The sequence below is a fragment of the Lithobates pipiens genome, unplaced genomic scaffold (genome assembly GCF_037356315.1).
Source record: "Lithobates pipiens isolate NorthernLeopardFrog02 unplaced genomic scaffold, aLitPip1_a1.2 Scaffold_18, whole genome shotgun sequence".
In the NCBI taxonomy this organism is placed as follows: Eukaryota; Metazoa; Chordata; class Amphibia; order Anura; family Ranidae; genus Lithobates; species Lithobates pipiens.
In genome coordinates, this window is record NW_027507758.1 from 617,346,060 (window position 1) to 617,369,424 (window position 23,365).

A 23,365-nucleotide genomic window follows, 5' to 3' on the forward strand; every position below is an offset into this window, starting at 1 on the left:
GGAGTCCCCGCCCCCTGGTGTGTGTGTGTGTGTCATCGGTGAGGAGTCCCCGCCCCCTGGTGTGTGTGTGTGTCATCGGTGAGGAGTCCCCGCCCCCTGGTGTGTGTGTGTGTCATCGGTGAGGAGTCCCCGCCCCCTGGTGTGTGTGTGTGTGTGTGTCATCGGTGAGGAGTCCCCGCCCCCTGGTGTGTGTGTGTGTGTCATCGGTGAGGAGTCCCCGCCCCCTGGTGTGTGTGTGTGTGTCATCGGTGAGGAGTCCCCGCCCCCTGGTGTGTGTGTGTGTGTGTTTGTTATCGGTGAGGAGTCCCCGCCCCCTGGTGTGTGTGTGTCATCGGTGAGGAGTCCCCGCCCCCTGGTGTGTGTGTGTCATCTGTGAGGAGTCCCGCCCCCTGGTGTGTGTCATCGGTGAGGAGTCCCCGCCCCCTGGTGTGTGTCATCGGTGAGGAGTCCCCGCCCCCTGGTGTGTGTCATCGGTGAGGAGTCCCCGCCCCCTGGTGTGTGTCATCGGTGAGGAGTCCCGGCCCCCTGGTGTGTGTGTGTGTGTGTGTCATAGGTGAGGAGTCCCCGCCCCCTGGTGTGTGTGTGTGTGTCATCGGTGAGGAGTCCCCGCCCCCTGGTGTGTGTGTGTGTGTGTCATCGGTGAGGAGTCCCCGCCCCCTGGTGTGTGTGTGTGTGTGTGTGTCATCGGTGAGGAGTCCCCGCCCCCTGGTGTGTGTGTGTCATCGGTGAGGAGTCCCCGCCCCCTGGTGTGTGTGTGTGTGTTTGTCATCGGTGAGGAGTCCCCGCCCCCTGGTGTGTGTGTGTGTGTGTGTGTCATCGGTGAGGAGTCCCCGCCCCCTGGTGTGTGTGTGTGTGTGTGTGTGATCGGTGAGGAGTCCCCGCCCCCTGGTGTGTGTGTGTCATCGGTGAGGAGTCCCCGCCCCCTGGTGTGTGTGTGTGTGTTTGTCATCGGTGAGGAGTCCCCGCCCCCTGGTGTGTGTGTGTGTGTGTTTGTCATCGGTGAGGAGTCCCCGCCCCCTGGTGTGTGTGTGTGTGTTTGTCATCGGTGAGGAGTCCCCGCCCCCTGGTGTGTGTGTTTGTCATCGGTGAGGAGTCCCCGCCCCCTGGTGTGTGTGTGTGTGTGTGTGTGTGTCATCGGTGAGGAGTCCCCGCCCCCTGGTGTGTGTGTGTCATCGGTGAGGAGTCCCCGCCCCCTGGTGTGTGTGTGTCATCGGTGAGGAGTCCCCGCCCCCTGGTGTGTGTGTGTGTCATCGGTGAGGAGTCCCCGCCCCCTGGTGTGTGTGTGTGTCATCGGTGAGGAGTCCCCGCCCCCTGGTGTGTGTGTGTGTCATCGGTGAGGAGTCCCCGCCCCCTGGTGTGTGTGTGTGTCATCGGTGAGGAGTCCCCGCCCCCTGGTGTGTGTGTGTGTCAGGCGGAAGTGCGGAGTGAAGTGGAGTAGTAAGATGGCGGAGGGTGGAGGAGAGGATGGCGGGTCCCCGTTATGTATGATAATATTAGGGATGGCGGGCTCCGGGAAGACCACTTTCACCCAGGTAGGTGTGTGTGTGGGGGGGGAGGGGAGGAGAGTGTCCCCCTCTCTACTGTTCTGCTCTTCTCTCTGAGGTCAGCTTCTCTTCATACACATCTTCACCAGGGAGGACATGTGTTATCTGTGAGGAGTCTCCGCCCCCTGGTGTGTGTGTCATCTGTGAGGAGTCCCGCCCCCTGGTGTGTGTCATCTGTGAGGAGTCCCCCCACCCCCCCCCCCCCCGGTGTGTGTGTGTGTGTCATAGGTGAGGAGTCCCCGCCCCCTGGTGTGTGTGTGTGTGTGTGTGTCATCGGTGAGGAGTCCCCGCCCCCTGGTGTGTGTGTGTGTGTCATCGGTGAGGAGTCCCCGCCCCCTGGTGTGTGTGTGTCATCGGTGAGGAGTCCCCGCCCCCTGGTGTGTGTGTGTGTCATCAGTGAGGAGTCCCCGCCCCCTGGTGTGTGTGTGTGTTTGTCATCGGTGAGGAGTCCCCGCCCCCTGGTGTGTGTGTGTGTTTGTCATCGGTGAGGAGTCCCCGCCCCCTGGTGTGTGTGTTTGTCATCGGTGAGGAGTCCACGCCCCCTGGTGTGTGTGTGTGTGTGTGTCATCGGTGAGGAGTCCCCGCCCCCTGGTGTGTGTGTGTCATCGGTGAGGAGTCCCCGCCCCCTGGTGTGTGTGTGTCATCGGTGAGGAGTCCCCGCCCCCTGGTGTGTGTGTGTCATCGGTGAGGAGTCCCCGCCCCCTGGTGTGTGTGTGTCATCGGTGAGGAGTCCCCGCCCCCTGGTGTGTGTGTGTCATCGGTGAGGAGTCCCCGCCCCCTGGTGTGTGTGTGTCATCGGTGAGGAGTCCCCGCCCCCTGGTGTGTGTGTGTCATCGGTGAGGAGTCCCCGCCCCCTGGTGTGTGTGTGTCATCGGTGAGGAGTCCCCGCCCCCTGGTGTGTGTGTGTCATCGGTGAGGAGTCCCCGCCCCCTGGTGTGTGTGTGTCATCGGTGAGGAGTCCCCGCCCCCTGGTGTGTGTGTGTCATCGGTGAGGAGTCCCCGCCCCCTGGTGTGTGTGTGTCATCGGTGAGGAGTCCCCGCCCCCTGGTGTGTGTGTGTCATCGGTGAGGAGTCCCCGCCCCCTGGTGTGTGTGTGTCATCGGTGAGGAGTCCCCGCCCCCTGGTGTGTGTGTCATCGGTGAGGAGTCCCCGCCCCCTGGTGTGTGTCATCGGTGAGGAGTCCCCGCCCCCTGGTGTGTGTCATCGGTGAGGAGTCCCCGCCCCCTGGTGTGTGTCATCGGTGAGGAGTCCCCGCCCCCTGGTGTGTGTCATCGGTGAGGAGTCCCCGCCCCCTGGTGTGTGTGTGTGTGTGTGTCATCGGTGAGGAGTCCCCGCCCCCTGGTGTGTGTGTGTCATCGGTGAGGAGTCCCCGCCCCCTGGTGTGTGTGTGTCATCGGTGAGGAGTCCCCGCCCCCTGGTGTGTGTGTGTGTGTCATCGGTGAGGAGTCCCCGCCCCCTGGTGTGTGTGTGTGTGTCATCGGTGAGGAGTCCCCGCCCCCTGGTGTGTGTGTGTGTGTGTGTTTGTCATCGGTGAGGAGTCCCCGCCCCCTGGTGTGTGTGTGTGTGTGTTTGTCATCGGTGAGGAGTCCCCGCCCCCTGGGGTGTGTGTTTGTCATCGGTGAGGAGTCCCCGCCCCCTGGTGTGTGTGTGTGTGTGTCATCGGTGAGGAGTCCCCGCCCCCTGGTGTGTGTGTGTGTGTCATCGGTGAGGAGTCCCCGCCCCCTGGTGTGTGTGTGTGTGTGTCATCGGTGAGGAGTCCCCGCCCCCTGGTGTGTGTGTGTCATCGGTGAGGAGTCCCCGCCCCCTGGTGTGTGTGTGTGTCATCGGTGAGGAGTCCCCGCCCCCTGGTGTGTGTGTGTGTGTGTCATCGGTGAGGAGTCCCCGCCCCCTGGTGTGTGTGTGTGTCATCGGTGAGGAGTCCCCGCCCCCTGGTGTGTGTGTGTGTCATCGGTGAGGAGTCCCCGCCCCCTGGTGTGTGTGTGTGTGTCATCGGTGAGGAGTCCCCGCCCCCTGGTGTGTGTGTGTGTGTCATCGGTGAGGAGTCCCCGCCCCCTGGTGTGTGTGTGTGTGTCATCGGTGAGGAGTCCCCGCCCCCTGGTGTGTGTGTGTGTGTCATCGGTGAGGAGTCCCCGCCCCCTGGTGTGTGTGTGTGTGTCATCGGTGAGGAGTCCCCGCCCCCTGGTGTGTGTGTGTGTGTCATCGGTGAGGAGTCCCCGCCCCCTGGTGTGTGTGTGTGTGTCATCGGTGAGGAGTCCCCGCCCCCTGGTGTGTGTGTGTCATCGGTGAGGAGTCCCCGCCCCCTGGTGTGTGTGTGTCATCGGTGAGGAGTCCCCGCCCCCTGGTGTGTGTCATCGGTGAGGAGTCCCCGCCCCCTGGTGTGTGTCATCGGTGAGGAGTCCCCGCCCCCTGGTGTGTGTCATCGGTGAGGAGTCCCCGCCCCCTGGTGTGTGTCATCGGTGAGGAGTCCCGGCCCCCTGGTGTGTGTGTGTGTGTGTGTGTCATAGGTGAGGAGTCCCCGCCCCCTGGTGTGTGTGTGTGTGTGTGTCATCGGTGAGGAGTCCCCGCCCCCTGGTGTGTGTGTGTGTGTGTCATCGGTGAGGAGTCCCCGCCCCCTGGTGTGTGTGTGTGTGTGTGTGTGTCATCGGTGAGGAGTCCCCGCCCCCTGGTGTGTGTGTGTCATCGGTGAGGAGTCCCCGCCCCCTGGTGTGTGTGTGTGTGTTTGTCATCGGTGAGGAGTCCCCGCCCCCTGGTGTGTGTGTTTGTCATCGGTGAGGAGTCCCCGCCCCCTGGTGTGTGTGTGTGTGTGTGTGTGTGTGTCATCGGTGAGGAGTCCCCGCCCCCTGGTGTGTGTGTGTCATCGGTGAGGAGTCCCCGCCCCCTGGTGTGTGTGTGTCATCGGTGAGGAGTCCCCGCCCCCTGGTGTGTGTGTGTGTCATCGGTGAGGAGTCCCCGCCCCCTGGTGTGTGTGTGTGTCATCGGTGAGGAGTCCCCGCCCCCTGGTGTGTGTGTGTGTCATCGGTGAGGAGTCCCCGCCCCCTGGTGTGTGTGTGTGTCATCGGTGAGGAGTCCCCGCCCCCTGGTGTGTGTGTGTGTCAGGCGGAAGTGCGGAGTGAAGTGGAGTAGTAAGATGGCGGAGGGTGGAGGAGAGGATGGCGGGTCCCCGTTATGTATGATAATATTAGGGATGGCGGGCTCCGGGAAGACCACTTTCACCCAGGTAGGTGTGTGTGTGGGGGGGAGGGGAGGAGAGTGTCCCCCTCTCTACTGTTCTGCTCTTCTCTCTGAGGTCAGCTTCTCTTCATACACATCTTCACCAGGGAGGACATGTGTTATCTGTGAGGAGTCTCCGCCCCCTGGTGTGTGTGTCATCTGTGAGGAGTCCCGCCCCCTGGTGTGTGTCATCTGTGAGGAGTCCCCCCCCCGGTGTGTGTGTGTGTGTCATAGGTGAGGAGTCCCCGCCCCCTGGTGTGTGTGTGTGTGTGTGTGTCATCGGTGAGGAGTCCCCGCCCCCTGGTGTGTGTGTGTGTGTCATCGGTGAGGAGTCCCCGCCCCCTGGTGTGTGTGTGTCATCGGTGAGGAGTCCCCGCCCCCTGGTGTGTGTGTGTGTCATCAGTGAGGAGTCCCCGCCCCCTGGTGTGTGTGTGTGTTTGTCATCGGTGAGGAGTCCCCGCCCCCTGGTGTGTGTGTTTGTCATCGGTGAGGAGTCCACGCCCCCTGGTGTGTGTGTGTGTGTGTGTCATCGGTGAGGAGTCCCCGCCCCCTGGTGTGTGTGTGTCATCGGTGAGGAGTCCCCGCCCCCTGGTGTGTGTGTGTCATCGGTGAGGAGTCCCCGCCCCCTGGTGTGTGTGTGTCATCGGTGAGGAGTCCCCGCCCCCTGGTGTGTGTGTGTCATCGGTGAGGAGTCCCCGCCCCCTGGTGTGTGTGTGTCATCGGTGAGGAGTCCCCGCCCCCTGGTGTGTGTGTGTCATCGGTGAGGAGTCCCCGCCCCCTGGTGTGTGTGTGTCATCGGTGAGGAGTCCCCGCCCCCTGGTGTGTGTGTGTCATCGGTGAGGAGTCCCCGCCCCCTGGTGTGTGTGTGTCATCGGTGAGGAGTCCCCGCCCCCTGGTGTGTGTGTGTCATCGGTGAGGAGTCCCCGCCCCCTGGTGTGTGTGTGTCATCGGTGAGGAGTCCCCGCCCCCTGGTGTGTGTGTGTCATCGGTGAGGAGTCCCCGCCCCCTGGTGTGTGTGTGTCATCGGTGAGGAGTCCCCGCCCCCTGGTGTGTGTCATCGGTGAGGAGTCCCCGCCCCCTGGTGTGTGTCATCGGTGAGGAGTCCCCGCCCCCTGGTGTGTGTGTGTGTGTGTGTCGTCTGTGTGGTGTGTGTGTGTGTGTGTGTCATCGGTGAGGAGTCCCCGCCCCCTGGTGTGTGTGTGTCTGTGTGGAGTCCCCGCCCCCTCGCGTGTGTGTGTCATCTGTGAGGAGTCCCCGCCCCCTCGCGTGTGTGTGTGTCATCTCTGAGGAGTCCCCGCCCCCTCGTTTGTCATCTCTTAGGAGTCCCCACCACCTGGTGTGTGTGTGTCATCTCTGAGAAGTCCCTGCCCCCTCGTTTGTGTCATCTCATCTCCCCGCCCCCTGGTGTGTGTGTGTCATCTCTGAGGAGTCCCCGCCCCCTCGTGTGTTTCATCTCTGAGGACTAATGTGGCTCGACCAATCAGGAGAGAGTCACATTTAACGTACCCAGACGTAAGCTCTCCTAGTGGGGGCGGGGCAGAATGTACCACTCTTTTATTGGTTCAGATACCAGGACCAGTCCCTAAACCCCTCCACCACAGAATGGAGCGATGTGATTGGCTGGGATGAGATATGTATTCCAATGTCTCCTTTTTTCTCCTCCTACAGAGAGTTACCTCATATCTACATGGGAAGGACTCTGCCCCCTACACCATCAACCTGGACCCCGCCGTCCACGAGATCCCCTTCCCTGCTAACATAGGTATGTACTACAACCCCCTCCGACACCATCAGTTTGGACCCTGCCGTCCACGAGATTCCCTTCCCCATCAATTTTGGTATATACTAAAATCCCCTCCCCCACCTACACCATCAACCTGGACCCCGCCATCTATGAGAGCCCCTTGCCCACCAATATAGGTATTTACTAAAATACCCTCCCCCACCTACACCATCAACCTGGCCCCTGCCGTCCGCGAGATCCCCTTCCCTGCCAACATAGGTATGTACTACAAAACCCTCCCCCACCTACACCATCAACCTGGCCCCTGCTGTCCGCGAGATCCCCTTCCCTGCCAACATAGGTATGTACTACAAAACCCTCCCCCACCTACACCATCAACCTGGGCCCCGCCATCTATGAGTTTCCCTTGCCCACCAATATTGGTATGTACTACAATCCCCTCCCCCTACACCATAAACCTGGACCCCACCGTCCACAAGAGCCTCTTCCCCACCAATATTGGTATGTACTACAATCCCCTTCCTCCTTCTCCCATCCTAAACCTGCACCCCTTACGTCCATGAAAACACTTTCCCCGCCAACATAGGAATGTACTACAATACCCACCCCCCTACACCATGAACTTAGACCCTGCCATCCATGAGATCCCCCTCCCCTGCTAACCTAGAATATGTGCTAGAATCCCACGCCCCGCCAACATAGAGTATGTACTATATAACCCCCCAAACTAACATGATCTGTGTGTCTCTCTGCAGATATTCGGGACACTGTGAACTACAAAGAGGTGATGAAGCAGTATCCTTCCCACAGAGATAGCTAGACATGGGGGGGGGGGGAGAATCAATTATGGGTGTGTGACACGGGCACGGAGGGGGAGGGTCTATGGGGGCAGACGGGCTGAAGTCCTGTGGGAACGACGTTCCTGTACCTTTTCTACAGCAGGAGCGCTGATCCCATTAGCAGCCACGTCCTGCAGGAGTGGCCTCAAGCATGGGAACTGAGGCAGATGGTTTGTGGGAAGGAGAGGGCAGGACTGATCCTGGGTGGGTGCACGGGGTGCACTGCGCCCAGGCGCTGCGTGCTGAGGCGGGGGGGGAGGGGGGGGTCGTCGTCTCCAGGCTGCTGTACGGGGCTCCTTTCTAGGTCGGGCAATTTTAGCAGGGAAGGAAGGGGGTAGGCGGAGGCAGAGAGAATACTGGGTGCCGCAATCTGGGTAGGCTGTATAGGCTGTAGGCTATAGGCTGTAGCAATAAAAAAGCGAGGGCTGGAGTCCAGTGGCAATGTATTGGGAGCGACGTTCCTTTACTTTTTTTTTTACAGCAGGAACGTAGCTGTGGCAGGCAGTGTGGGTGGGAGGGAAGGGAGGGCGTCCGTGCCAACAGGGGTCAGTCCACCACGGGTGCCACACATTTGGGGGTGTGTCATCCCAGAGTGCCAGTCCTCCCCTCCCTCGGTGCTCCTCCTCCAGCGGCCCCTGTAACAAGCTTCCTAGAGTCCAGTGATAGGCGGAACAATCCCGGCGTGTGTTATAGGAGGCGGGGACCTTGTTACAGGGGCTGCTGGAAAAGGACCAAGGGAGGGGAGGACAGACATGCTAGGATGATATACATAACCCCCCCCCCAATGTGTGGCACCCGGGGTGGGCTGCTCTGATGGGCACTGGTGAGGCCTCATTGCTGAGCACTGATCAGGCTGCATTTGCTGGGCACTGAGGAGTGACCAGCCCGGGACCTGGGCCCCACTTTGCACAATCAACCCAGACAGCCTGAGGAGTGTGTGTATATGTGTGTATATATGTGTGTGTGTGTGTGTGTATATCTATATAATATATATATATATATACACACACACGTATGTATGCACGCACGCACACACTTTTTCTTATTTTTGAGGTTGGGGGCAGGAATCTTTGGTGAGTTCCCACACTTCTCCCCCCCCCCAGGACTTGACCCCTGAGCGGGTGGGTTATGGGGACACGGGCACGGTAGAGAGGGGGTGGGGTCTGTGGGGACTTTAAGCACAGGGGGGGTTATTTGGGCACAGTGGGGGGGTTTTCTATAGGGACAGAACCATGGAGGGGTTGTTTATTGGCACAGAGCAGGGGTCATTATAGGCACCGGGAGGGGGTGGGGGTGGGGTTGTCTATTGAAATATGGGCATGGAGGGGGTCCCCCTTCTATGAGTTTGAGTTGTTTGGTTTCCTGAGCTCCTTCCATAGATACGGACTTGGACCTAATGGCGGGATTGTCACGGCCCTCAACCTCTTTGCAACGCGTTTCGATCAGGTGAGTGTCCCTTCCCCCCCCCCCCCCCCACCTTGGCTCGTCTTGCCTTTTCATCAGTTGCATCATCTCCTTTCCTCAGGGGCCCCTTGGCAATCACCTACAGTGGTGTGAAAAAGTGTTTGCCCCCTTCCTCATTTCCTGTTCCTTTGCATGTTTGTCACACTTAAGTGTTTCGGAACATCAAACCAATTTAAACAATAGTCAAGGACAACACAAGTAAACACAAAATGCAATTTGTAAATGAAGGTGTTTATTATTAAAGGTGAAAAAAAATCCAAACCATCATGGCCCTGTGTGAAAAAGTGATTGCCCCCCCTGTTAAAACATACTATAACTGTGGTTGTCCACACCTGAGTTCAATTTCTCTAGCCACACCCAGGCCTGATTATTGCCACACCTGTTCACAATCAAGGCATCACTTAAATAGGAGCTGCTTGACACAGTAAGGTCCACCAGAAGATCCTTAAAAGCTACACATCATGCCGAGACCCAAAGAAATTCAGGAACAATTGAGAAAGAAAGTAATTGAGATCCATCAGTCTGGAAAGGGTTATAAAGCCATTTCCAAAGCTTTGGGAATCCAGCGAACCACAGTGAGAGCCATTATCCACAAATGGCGAAGACATGGAACAGTGGTGAACCTTCCCAGGAGTGGCCGGCCGCCCAAAATTACCCCAAGAGCGCAGCGACGACTCATCCAAGAGGTCACAAAAGACCCCACAACAACGCCCAAGGAACTACAGGCCTCACTTGCCTCAGTTAAGGTCAGCGTTCATGCCTCCACCATCAGGAAAAGACTGGGCAAAAATGGCCTGCATGGCAGAGTTCCAAGGAGAAAACCACTGCTGAGCAAAAAGAACATCAAAGCTCGTCTCAATTTCTCCACAACACATCTTGATGATCCCCAAGACTTTTGGGACAACATTCTGTGGACCGATGAGACAAAAGTGGAACTCTTTGGAAGGTGTGTGTCCAAGTATATCTGGCGTAGAAGGAACACTGCATTTCATAAAAAGAACATTATACCAACAGTAAAATATGGTGGTGGTAGTGTGATGGTCTGGGGCTGTTTTGCTGCTTCAGGACCTGGAAGACTTGCTGTGATAAAAGGAACTATGAATTCTGCTGTCTACCAAGAGATCCTGAAGGAGAATGTCCGACCATCTGTTCGTGTACTCAAGCTGAAACGAACTTGGGTTCTGCAGCAGGACAATGATCCTAAACACACCAGCAAGTCCACCACCGAATGGCTGAAGAAAAACAAAATGAAGACTTTGGAGTGGCCTAGCCAAAGTCCTGACCTGAATCCTATTGAGATGTTGTGGTATGACCTCAAAAAGGCCGTTCATGCTCGAAAACCCTCTAATGTAACTGAATTAGGACAATTCTGCAAAGATGAGTGGGCCAAAATTCCTCCAGGACGCTGTAAAAGCCTCATTGTACGTTATCGCAAACACTTGGTTGCAGTTGTTGCTGCTAAGGGTGGCCCAACCAGTTATTAGGTTTAGGGGGCAATCACTTTTTCACACAGGGCCATGATGGTTTGGATTTTTTTTCACCTTTAATAATAAACACCTTCATTTACAAATTGCATTTTGTGTTTACTTGCGTTGTCCTTGACTATTGTTTAAATTGGTTTGATGTTCCGAAACACTTAAGTGTGACAAACATGCAAAGGAACAGGAAATGAGGAAGGGGGCAAACACTTTTTCACACCACTGTATGTTCATGTTTTCTTTTTGTTCCTTGGCTTAACATTTCTTCGATGTGATTGGTTTACTGGAGTCACATGGTAACGGTGATCTTGTTCCAGGTGGTGAAGTTCATCGAGAAGAGGCAGAAGAACTGTCGGTGAGTGTCATGGCACCATCTCTTGGCTTTGCCATCTAACTAATGGAAGCTCAACCAAAACCAGAGATTCTCATTACACTGAACATAATCGGTTAGAAATATCTGTCCAATAGAACATTTCTACAAGGTCCACCGCCACTAGAGGTGTGCTGGGGCTCCTGCTTCTCATCCTGCAATACAGAGACTGGTCAGGGGCCGGCTAACTGGGGCAGGAGCGGACTGGTCAGGGGCCGGCTAACTGAGGCAGGAGGGGACTGGTCAGGGGCCGGCTAACTGAGGCAGGAGGGGACTGGTCAGGGGCCGGCTAACTGAGGCAGGAGGGGACTGGTCAGGGGCCGGCTAACTGAGGCAGGAGGGGACTGGTCAGGGGCCGGCTAACTGAGGCAGGAGGGGACTGGTCAGGGGCCGGCTAACTGAGGCAGGAGGGGACTGGTCAGGGGCCGGCTAACTGAGGCAGGAGGGGACTGGTCAGGGGCCGGCTAACTGAGGCAGGCGCGGACTGGTCAGGGGCCGGCTAACTGAGGCAGGCGCGGACTGGTCAGGGGCCGGCTAACTGAGGCAGGCGCGGACTGGTCAGGGGCCGGCACAGACCGGCCAGGGGCTAGGTACCTGGGGCAGGCGCGGACCGGCCAGGTACCTGGGGCAGGCGGGGACTGGCCAGGTGCAGCACTAAAGACTCCTCACCCTGCTGGAGGAGGGAGAGGACCCGGGATGTCATGTGACCGGGTGCAAAAAAATGTGTTAAGATTTGTGTAGGGGGAGGGGGTTGGTCAGCCTGGATCTGGGAATTTCTTACTGGCTCCCGTTTGCTGGCAGGCAGAATAGAATTCAGAATGCGATTAATGATTTGCTCCTCCCATGTGCCCGCCCCAGCTGCCGTTTCCTGTTATCATTCACACCAATAGACTGTCTTCTCTCCATCCTGTAGGTATGTTGTGATCGACACCCCGGGGCAGATCGAAGTCTTCACATGGTCGGCCTCCGGTGCCATTATTACAGAAGCCTTGGTGAGTTCCCAGGAGGGGCCCCTCCCATTGTGGTCATTACTGGTTCTACTCTATACAATGCTGTAGGGGAAGGGTAGGTTTAGATTTAAATGGCCCCTGGCCTGTACCATTGTCTGCAATGAGCAGATTTTTGGGAATCCTCCTTATCCGGGTCAGGTGATCTGATATCTGCTCTGTTATTGGTACATGTTCTGCTCTTCCCCAGGCCTCCTCCTTCCCCTCTGTGGTGGTGTATGTGATGGATACGTCCCGCAGCGTGAACCCCGTCACCTTCATGTCCAACATGCTGTACGCCTGCAGGTGAGTGTAATGATGGGGGCGCTGTTGTGGCATTAGTTGGGGGTACGCACTGTGATGTCGGTGCAAGGGGGGGGGGGAGAGTTACATGCTGCGATGGGAAGGGGGGATACATGCTGTGATGGCGAAAGGAGGAGGGGCATATGCCGTGATGGCCATGCGGAGGGAACGGGGGAGTATACGCTGTGATGGTGGTGCGGAGGGAAGGGGGGGTACACGCCGTGATAGCGGTGCCGAGGGAAGGGGGGTACAAACTGTAATGGCGGAGGGAAGGGGTAACAAGCCGTGATGGCGGGGGGGGATACAAACTGTGATGGCGGGAAGGGGGGGGGAAACACGTTGTGATGGAGGTGCGGAGGGAAGGGGGGGAAACACAGCGTGATGGAGGTGCGGAGGTAAGGGGGAAAAACACGCCGTGATGGAGGTGAGGAGGGAAGGGGGGGAAAACACGCCGTGATGGAGGTGAGGAGGGAAGGGGGGGGAAACACGCCGTGATGGAGGTGAGGAGGGAAGGGGGGGAAAACACGCCGTGATGGAGGTGAGGAGGGAAGGGGGGGGGAAAACACACCGTGATGGAGGTGAGGAGGGAAGGGGGGGAAAACACGCCGTGATGGAGGTGAGGAGGGAAGGGGGGGAAACACGCCGTGATGGGGGTGAGGAGGGAAGGGGGGGGGAAACACGCCGTGATGGAGGTGCGGAGGAGGGGGGGAACATGCCGTGATGGAGGGAAGGGGGGAAAAACACGCCGTGATGGAGGTGAGGAGGGAAGGGGGGGGGGAAACACGCCGTGATGGAGGTGCGGAGGAGGGGGGTAACATGCCGTGATGGAGGGAAGGGGGGAAAAACACGCCGTGATGGAGGTGCGGAGGGAAGGGGGGAAAAACACGCCGTGATGGAGGGAAGGGGGGGTACATGCTGTGATGGCGGTGCGGAGGGAAGGGAGGTGTACACGCTCTAAAGGTACGGAGGGAAGAGGGGGTTATACGCTATGACGGTGCTGAGGCAAGAGAGGACTACACGTTGTGATAGTGCAGAGGGAAGCGGGGGTACACGCTGTCATGGCGGTGTGGAGGGAAGGGGGGGGCACACGCTAGAGCTGCACAATTAATCGTTAAAAGATCACGATCTCGATTCACCCCCCCCCGACGATCTATGTTGCAGAGTTTCCCGATTCTTTCCTGTAACAAGTATAGAGAGTTCTCTGCTCGCTCTGGCGGTCTGCGAAGTGTTTAACAACATTGCAACTCTTCTGTCTTAGATCAAAGGGATAAAACTTCCATGTGAATATGCAGGAAGTTTAACCACTTAGTCTAACCCTTGTTCTGACACTTGTTTCTTACAGTTAAGACCTGTGTTTTTTTTTTTTTTTTTTTTTTTGCTAGAAAATTACTTGGAACCCCCAAACATATTATAATATATATATATAGCGATTGTTGCAATATTTTATGTCACAATGTATTTGCACAGTGGTCTTTCAAATGCAATTTTTGGGGGGAAAAATATACTTCAATGAATAAAAAGGGGAAAAAAAAAAACGAAACAGTAAAGTTAGCCCAATTATTTTGTTTAATGTGAAAGATGTTACGCCGTGAGAATCTTGAGAGAATCGTGATCTATCGTCTAAGCAAAAAAGTTTTGATTCTCATTTTAGCCAGAATCGTGCAGCTCTAGTACACACTGTGATGGGGGGGAGAGAGTGCGCATGTCTGACATAACCTGAACATATCTGATGCATCGTTTTCTCTTCCAGCATCATGTATAAGACCAAACTTCCCTTCATTGTTGTCATGAACAAGGTGAGTAATACATATGAGGTCCCATAGACAGGACTGGTGATAACCCCGGAGTCTGTACGCCTATTGTTCCCTCGTACAGTCTTTAGTCCCCATTGACCTATAACTGTGAGATGGAGGGCTCCTGTGTGTTGTATCTGGTGGTGGTGATGTGCATCAGGCACACACTACAATGCAGGGTCCTAGGGATAGTGATAAGAAATATGCAAAGAATTACAGGTGATATCGACATTTGCCGATAGGGTCTTGTGTATTTATCATCTCTGATGGTGGGGATGGGCATCAGGCAATACAATGGAGCGTCCTTGGTATGAGTTCCTGTATATTTATCATCTCTGGTAGTGGGAATGGCCATCAGGCAGTACAATGGAGGATCCTCAGGATGAATTCCCCCCCCCCCTTTTTTGTGTGTGTTTATGGTCTCTTCTGGCGAGGATGGGATTCGGGCAGTAATAATCTACCTTTCTGTAGACAGACATAATCGATCACAGCTTTGCAGTGGAGTGGATGCAGGACTTCGAGACGTTCCAGGACGCTCTGAATCAGGAGACCTCCTATGTCAGTAACTTGACGCGATCCATGAGCCTGGTCCTGGAAGAGTTCTATAACGTATTGCGGGTAACGTGCTTATTGTATGTGTGCCATGTTTGTGTGTGAGTGGTCAGGCACAGTGCTGACCGTCTATGTTCTTGGCTCTCCTCAGGTAGTTGGCGTGTCGGCAATGACCGGAGCCGGGATGGACGAATTTTTCGTCAAGGTTTCAGAGGCAGCCGAAGAATATGAGAAGTGAGTGATGAGAGGTGGCCGGTACATGGCAGTCAAGCTCAGCAAGGGCCGCTTTGGCTATGGGGTACATGGTGGGCCTCTTCCTCATTGTCTGTCTACATACAAGGCCCACCACTGAGTTGTGGAAGCTTTCAATAAGTTTTTTTTTTTTAAACTATACAATGATTTTTTGGTATATCTAACCAAAATAATTTTTCTTGCTCTCTGAGGGACAAAATAAGTTATAAACTTCCATGTTATACTGTTGCCTACAGAAAGTGAAGAAATAAATAAATATTGTAGACAAGTCCAGGATAACCCCTCCTACTCCCCAGCATGGTCTGATCCACCTGATTAGCAGATCTACATTTTGGCCTTCTCAAGATCAAGGTGTCATTGCCCCAGTTTTGTAGCAGAATGGGGGTTTTACTTTAAACCTTTTTCACAGTTCCCAAAAGGGGGTCTCTGCCCCATCTTGTATTTCAAAGCTCTAAGGCAGTCTTTACCCTAGAGCAGGGGGTCTCAAATATTTTACAAAAGGGCCATTTTACTGTCCTTTCAACACTTTTTTTTTTTTAGGGGGGCCGGACTAATGCCAGTGGGAGTAGAAAAAGTCCTGGGGTCCAGTGGGAGTAAACGGTGCCCCATCGCTGGTGTCCAGTGGGAGGACTAGTGCCCCATCGCTGGTGTCCAGTGGGAGGAATTTTACCCTTTTTATGGTGTCAGTGGATGGAAGAGTGACCTATGGGCTGGATATAGGCAAGCAGAGGGACCCTTGGAATCATTTTCAGGTCTCCAGGAGCCCCTGTTAAGATGAGTCAATTGGTGGTCATTGGGAAGATGTCCCTTTACAGTGGTGGTCAGTGGGAAGCTTTTTTTTCCCCTTACAGTGATGGTCAGAATGTCACTCTTGCACTCATGCCACGTGATGTTGGACCCAGAACTATTCAAGCACCATCAGATGGGTGGGGAATCCCCAGCCACCTCTGAAGGAACCCTAGGGTTCCATGGAATCCACTAAATCCATCTGAATTTTAAGGATATTAAGGATGCTTGCCTTCATGTCCCTAGTTTTCCATCATATCAATGATTCTTACCACTTTGCTTTGGGTCCCTTTCGCTACCAGTTTGTGTCCCTGCCCTTCGGCCTCTCATCTGCACCTTGATGTATTTACAAAGCTGCTGGCACCAGTATTCGCCCTGCAATGTTCTTGTGGCATCCCCATTGTTAGAGATTTAGAGTATCTCATGTTGAGGGAACAGTCATCTTTAACCGTATGGACATTATAGCTGTTCAGGTGGATCTGGTACCAACTCAAGATCTGGAATATCTGGGTCCAGTCCTGGACACAGCTTGGGCTTCAATGTTCCTTTCTCAGGAGAAACTTCAGACTCTTTGGTCTCACATGGGAAAGTTTTATTCCAGGAGCTGACAAACTCCCTGCTTTTTGCATGAGAATCCTGGTTCTATTGGTGGCCTCCTTTGGCAGCTCCACTTGCCCAGTTTCACTCCAGACCTCTACAATGCAACATTCTGTTTTGGTGGGACAAGTCAGTCTGGCCTTTGGACAGGCTGATGTATTTGTTGCTGAGGACCAGGTTTTCCTTGGCTTGGTGGTTCAAAAGTCCACCTTTTTTGGAGTCAAAGGCCTTCCTTCCCATATTTTGAGGAAACGCTGTTGGTGGACTTGATTGTCAAGGGCGTCCCAATATGTCGCTTGTATCCAAATCTGCATCCTGGAACTTTAGCTTTCTCTGCTGCATTGGATCATCCTACTGATCTGGTTTGTCGGACAATGTTTTGGTGGTGCATACCTCAACCATCAGAGAGGAACTAAGAAGTCTTGCTCAGGTGCACCCTCTCCAGAGCAGAATCATGTTTTCAGCTTTGTCAGTCATGTACATTCCAGATATAGACAGTTGGCAGCAACTGGTTGGGGTAGCGACCTCTTCACCCAGAGGTATTCCAGGACCAATGTCATAGGTGTGGGATACTGGCTGTAGACTTCTTGGCCTTCAGGTTCAATCACCAACTTGACAGGTTGGTCTTTAGCTTTTTTTTCATCGGATTTGCAGGATTAAGATAGTAGAGCATTCCGATGATCCTTATTGCTCCAGACTGGCCCAGGTGGATATGAAACTCGCACTTTTCCAGCATCCTGGTGGGTGCTTCCAGATCATCCGCATCTTCAGTCTCAGTGGGCTTCAAGATCTTTGGTTTTAATGGCATGGCTGATGAAGCCCAGGTTCCAAGAGAAGGGGACATCTCTGAATATGTGATTCCTAAGATGCTGAAAGTTGGAAAGGCTGCTTCCTGCAAGGTCTATCACTAGACAATAGAAAGCTTGTTTCATTTGGTGTGAGTTTCTGGAGATTCCACTCGGTGGGACGAATCTTCCTATTTCTACAGCTCGGTCTGGACAAATTCAGCATCTTGACATGCTCAGAGTACCCGGTTTCTGCTCTTTCCATTCTGTTTCAAAGGCTGGTAGCCTCTCACTGTCCTAAGACCTCTTGTGGATATTTAAACAACTTGTTCACACTCGGTCCAGCCTGAGAAGGAGTACACAAACATGTTCATACACACGTTACCAACAAGAAGGGTCTGAGAGTGGGACAGGTTTCCTTGGGAACAGACGGGAGACAAAAGAAAAGCTTAAAACTTAGGGGCAGTTTACCTAGCGAGTGTATATAGTGGTTTTCTTTCGCAGTGGTGGAGACTCCTGGCTGGCTCGCCAAGTTGTTATGGACATTTCTGGTCGACATACTGAAAAGCAAACCAAGTACACAAGTGCATGAGAATAGAAAAGACAAGACTCCGGGTACTGTCAGTTTTTCTATGTATGTGTTCTATCATTCATTAGCACATCTTATTTTATACCAGAGATAAGTTGTGGTGTGAGATGTTGTTGTAAAATACGAGAAGGCCATAACCCACAGCTATCTAGGTAGCCTGGACAAATAACCATGCAAGCTAATGGTCTCAAGGAACAAGTTCTTAAGGACACACTGCACTAAATCTTGGTGCTTTTTTGGCTTGAGGCATCTGTTTTCCAGATTTACGAAGCCAATCCTGCTGTAGGTGGCAGTAATAACACAACAGTCTATGACTTCCTGTGTCCTTCAGTAGGCTACAAAGATCGTTCTACCTTCCACCATTCTGCTGTAACTTTAACTGTCTGTTTGTTCACAGAGAGTACCGGCCGGAGTACGAACGTATGCGCAGAGATGCGGTAAATTAATTTCTTGTGTGGCCCTGCAGATTGGGGAGGGGCCTATGGGTACAATTAATTATGATATCCTGATCTGTTTTTTTTTTTCCCATTATCAGGAGGAAGAGAAGAGGAAGGAACAGCAGGAGCAGATGAACAGGCTCCATAGAGATATGGGCTCCGTGGCTCTGGACCCCACGCAGTCCACAGGTAATAAACGGTAGTGAGAGGACGCTTTTATTGGTTTATTGTAGGTTGATATGTGGACATCTGGTGGTGCTATCGTGACAGGTCCCCTTTGTAAATAATAGAAAATAATCTGCTAATACCGTATACAGATAAAGATTTAACCACTTCGCGCCGGTAGAACGTCCAGGGACGGCTTTGGCTTTCGGTGGTTATTTCTGAATGATGCCTGAGGCCACAGACATCATTCGGATATCGGCGATTCCCTGCACCAAAAGAACGATCATAGCGGCTGTTCCGCCGCTTGAACGTTCTTACGGGCGGCTTCAATCGGTGAGTCGGTCACAGGATCTGCCGCCCCCTGGATTATACCATAGAGATTTCCGGTGGACCAGATGGCCCCCGGAGTCTCTATGATCGTTCGGAGGCCGGGCACGATGTTATGACGTCACGCCCGGCCTCTGCATTCAAAATAACGGTGCCAATTTGGCTGGGAAGCCAGGATCGTTTTTTGTTTTGTTTTTTATTTTAGGCTTCCCAGCCTAGAGGTGGGGTACGGGGTCTTATTGACCCCGTATCTCACTGTAAATAGGTCCGATCGTGCCATATTTCTATTACAAGGGATGTTTACATTCCTTGTAATAGGAATAAAAGTAATCCATTTTTTTTTTTTTTTAGGTGTCAAACTAAAAAAATAAATGTAAAAAAAATTTTTTTTTATTAAAGCGCCCTTGTCCCCGTGAGCTCGTACGCAGAAGCGAACGCATACGTAAGTCCCGCCCACATATGAAAACGGTGTGCAAACCACACATGTGAGGTATCACCGTGAACGTTAGAGCGAGAGCAATAATTCTAGCCCTAGACCTCCTCTGTAATGCAAAACATGTAACCAGTAAAAAAATTTAAAGCGTCGCCTATGGGGATTTTTAAATACCAGTTTGGCGCCATTCCACGAGCGCGTGCAATTTTGAAGCATGATGTTGGGTATCTATTTACTCAGTGTATCTTCATCTATCACATTATGCAAAAAAAATTGGGCTAACTTTACTGTTTTAAGCATGAAAGTGTTTTTTTGATGAAAAAAACGCGTTTGAAAAATTGATGCGCAAATACCGTGCGAGATAAAAAGTTGCAACAACCGCCATTGTATTCTCTAGGGTCTTTGCTAAAAAAAAAAATATAATGTTTGGGGGTTCTATGTAATTTTCTAGCAAAAAAAAATGATGAATTTTACATGTAGGAGAGAAGTGTCAGAATTGGCCTGGGTGCGAAGTGGTTAAATGGGATATTGCAAGCCGGTTGCTGTTTTTTCTAGCCGACGTGTGCCCACATTAGATGAGAAAAGACTAGGTCCCTAAACAAACAACCCACCTGGTTCTCCTATCCTGGAAGTTACCCTTGTAATACAAAAACCTGTAGGTACTGTAATTTGTGTCTTTTGGGTAAAACGTTTCTTGCCACAGATGAAGAGTTCATTATACAGCAATACATCAACTGTGGCACAAACTATGTAATTTACCTGATCATCTGTATTTCATGCAGCCTTGGATATTTAGGTTGTACCACACATCCTTTGAGAGCCCGTATAGGGAAACGTTACTGTGACACAAATAATCCAAATGCTAGAAACATTTCAAATGCAACACGTCCCTTTAGAGAATGTCATCAGGGCGATCTTTCCTCATTTCGCTTCAGAGCAATAGGATGGTTGTCTCACTCACCCAGAGGAGGTGATAGGGAGAAAAGGCTACTGGGGAGAGAAGCATGGTGGATTTTTAGATTAAAAACTAGATCTCCTCAGGGGTTGACCCTGAGGTGGGATCTGGACTTGCACTTACATTAAGAATGCCTCTCCCCAGAGCTTCCTCTCTCTTCCCTTTTTTTTTTTTTCTCTTTTGCTTTCTCTCTTCCGTGGTGTGTGTGTGTGTGTGTGTGTGTGTGTTTTTTGTTTTTTTTTATTTTTGTATTTATTTTTTTCCCCACATACCTGGGTTATTGTCATCTTTCCTTTTTTTTTTTTTTTCCATTTCATAGTGTATTTTTTTACGTGTATGAATGTATGCACAAGCGTGTGTGTAGATGTGCATATTATTTGAAAATGAGTGGCATACACATGGATCACCCTATATGTATTGCAGCTGATTGTCTTTTTTTTTTTTTTTTTTTTTTTTCTTTTTTTTTTGGATAATTGCCTGCGCTCAATCAAGACAATGGGTGGAGCCTGTGATCTTTAGAGCTACTATTTATTTCAAAGTTTTATGTCTGTAACATGGTTATGACTAAGGCCTTATAGGCTGAAACCCGTCAACTGACTTAATCTGCATTTGTTCACTGTGGCTATTCATTAAAATTAAGAAATTTTTGAGAGCAACAACCGGAGTGCGGATAGTTTTTTCCACCCTCTTGTAAAGTCGTGTGTGTGTGTTGGAAGGTTGTCTTGTAGAAATCGCCCAACATACACCCTTTTATGTTTGTAGAGGAGGCAGTGGAAGGTCCATCAGATCTCATCATGAACCGTGGGAATATGGAAGAGGAGGAACCAGAAGACAGTGACACGGATGACATCGACCACTCCGGTGAGACTTTCCCCTGATTGGGACCCGTGTGTGTGTGTGTCGCACCAAAACATTATCCGTTCTGAGCTCAGTAAGAATATATGAGATCTCTAATAATATATAGAATGGTTTGGGGCCTCTCCAGTCCCTTCCCCTTTTAATCTTTGGGAATTTTAGGCACCCCCCAATCCTTGCCTTCCCTTTTGGAATTTTAGGCACTGCCTTTAAGTCCTGCCCCTCTTTGAGCCTTTCCCCTTTTTGGGAATGTGGGCGCCTCCTTTCCCCTTTTTGGGAATGTGGGCGCCTCCTTTCCCCTTTTTGGGAATGTGGGCGCCTCCTTTCCCCTTTTTTGGGAATGTGGGCGCCTCCTTTCCCCTTTTTTGGGAATGTGGGCGCCTCCTTTCCCCTTTTTTGGGAATGTGAGTGCCTCCTTTCACCTTTCCCACCCTTTGGTAATTTATGGTAATTTAGGCACCTTCTTCTCGAAAATCTAAGTGCCTCCTTTTTTTTTATTTTTATTTTTATTTTTTTGGGGAGTTTAGGTGCCTCCTTCAAGCCTAAGCCACCCCTCCTCCTCCTGGCTCGTTGAAGACCTTTGTGCCTCCCCTTTTTTTTTTTTTTTTTTTTTCCCCCATGGGAATCCAAGTACCTCCTTCATAGCCACCTTTTTGGGAGTTTAGATGCCTCGTCCCTTATGGGCTTTAGTCATGGGGTGTAAAAGTCCAGCAGGGTAGGGACTTAAAAAGGTCGTAAACCTCGCCAGAGCCGAGATTATGTCACTCCTGCACATGCGCGTGGGAGCCGACTCCTGAAGAAATGGCACCGGCGGCCCGTTTCTTTAGTGCGCATGCGCCGCAGCACATACCTTGAATATCTAGATATTGAGATATTTAGTATATCTACAGGTAAGCCTTGTTTATAGGCTTTTCTTTAGGTAAAAGTGGTGTAACCGGGGGTTTACAAACACTTTTTTTTTTTTTTTTTAAGTGCGTGTAAACACTCACATATACCTAGTGAAGTGAACAGCCTCCGATTATACAAAGAGATGAGACCAATCTCCCTACATATGTTTTACATGTTTATGTGCTGTCTTCAGCTTTATATATCCTTTAGAAAGTGTTAGATTTTCTCTTCCTGTGCAGCACTGGGAGTGGATTGTTGTCATACAGCCAAGACAGCTGATTGGACAAAAGGCACCCCCCCCCCCCCATAGAGACTTACAGAGCTGTGCTGTGAATAGACCAGCTCTCTGCTAATCTATTTATAGACACCCTGACACAAAATTCAGGCCAGTTTTATCACAGTTGACAGAGAACTTGTCAGGAGTTATGGGCTGATAGAAGAACGGAGAAGAAGAAAGCCACGGGACATAGTGCTTTGAAGAAAGATAAGAAAACATTGTAGATATGTGCCCAGCTCAAATTTCATGAATCAGGTTTACATTACTTTAAATGACAAATATTACATCTGCACTGTGGGTGCCTCACTGAATTATTTATGTACTATAGCTTTTAAGAGCGCTGCACTGAGGGGTGTCATGAGGGATTTAGGGCCTATCCTCCTTTTTGCCTCTATTACCCCCTGTGATGTAAGGAGCCATGCCAGGGCTGAAGACAACGTTGCCATTCCTTTTGGAAAGCTGAGCACTGTAGTGTCCATCAGGATATGTATGAATGATCTTCCATATTCTCCCCCCTCCCCTTGCAGTGGCTGAGACGCGGCTGGAGGAACCGGCTTTCAAGAACTTCTTGCAGCAGATGAAGAGCAAGTATCGGGAGAAGATAGAGAAGTGATGGCGACTTGGTGCGATCAGTGAGGAGCCCCAATCGGAGGCCATATCGCCTCCCCTCCGGATCTGGCATATAAAAGATGAAGCCGAGGCGGGTTAACGCGCCTGTTTTGGCGTTGCTGCTGCCGCTGATGTGCGATTGGCCAGCCTGAGCTCTGCCGGGGATGATGGGATGCTGCTTTTATTTGCTGTGTAATAACGAACAGGACTGTTTATTTCTATACAATATAATATTCATTGTTTTGTAATGGTCTCAGTGGTGTTTTGTGTGTCGGTTACAGAATATAGTTACATAGTCAGGTTGGAAAAAAGACACACAAGTCCATCCAGTTCAACCACAAAAAAAAAAAAAAAAAAAATCATACAATCCCATACACCCAATTTTATACCCACAGTTGATCTAGAGCAGTGTTTCTCAATTCCAGTCCTCATGGCCCACTAACAGGTCATGTTTTCAGGCTTTCCATTATTTTTCACTGCCTTAGTAATTACCCCAGCTGTTTCATCTGAGGGAAATCCTGAAAACATGACCTGTTAGTGGGCCATGAGGACTGGAATTGAGAAACACTGATCTAGAGGAAGATGGAAAAACCCCAGCAGAGCATGATCCAATTTGCTAAAGCGGGGGAAAAAAAATCCTTCCTGATCCCCCCCCCCGAGAGGCAATCGGATTTTCCCTGGATCAACTTTACTTATAAATGTTAGTACCCAGTTATATTGTGTACACTTAGGAAATAATCCAGGCCTTTTTTTAAAGCAATCTACTGAGCTGGCCAGAACCACCTCTGCAGGGAGTCTAGTCCACGTTTTCACAGCTCTTACTGTGAAGAAACCTTTCCGTAGTTGGAGATGAAATCTCTTTTCCTCTAGACGTAAAGAGTGCCCCCTTGTGTTCTGTGATGACTGTAAAGTGAATAACTCAACACCAAGTTTGCTATATGGACCCCTTTATATATTCATGTTGATCATATTCCCCCTTAATCTCCTATTATCAAGAGTGAATAAATTCAGTTCCTCTAATCTTTCCTCATAGCTGAGTTCCTCCATGCCTCTTATCAGTTTGGTTGCCCTTCTCTGCACTTTCTCCAGTTCCCCGATATCCTTTTTGAGAACTGGTGCCCAAAACG

General features: G+C 51.9%; 1 protein-coding gene across 1 annotated transcript; it reads left to right on the forward strand.

Moving 5' to 3' along the window:
• The first annotated feature begins 4,620 nt into the window (after window positions 1-4,620).
• On the forward strand, window positions 4,621-22,486 carry GPN1 (GPN-loop GTPase 1). The gene is made up of 14 exons (XM_077489383.1): window positions 4,621-4,761; window positions 6,423-6,516; window positions 7,254-7,293; window positions 8,717-8,783; window positions 10,597-10,634; window positions 11,563-11,641; window positions 11,847-11,941; window positions 13,689-13,734; window positions 14,203-14,349; window positions 14,435-14,517; window positions 17,690-17,729; window positions 17,828-17,918; window positions 20,372-20,470; window positions 22,157-22,486. The coding sequence occupies exons 1-14, from the start codon at window positions 4,672-4,674 to the stop codon at window positions 22,240-22,242; spliced, it is 1,095 nt and encodes a 364-aa protein (XP_077345509.1). The 5' UTR covers window positions 4,621-4,671; the 3' UTR covers window positions 22,243-22,486.
• The last annotated feature ends 879 nt before the right edge of the window (window positions 22,487-23,365 follow it).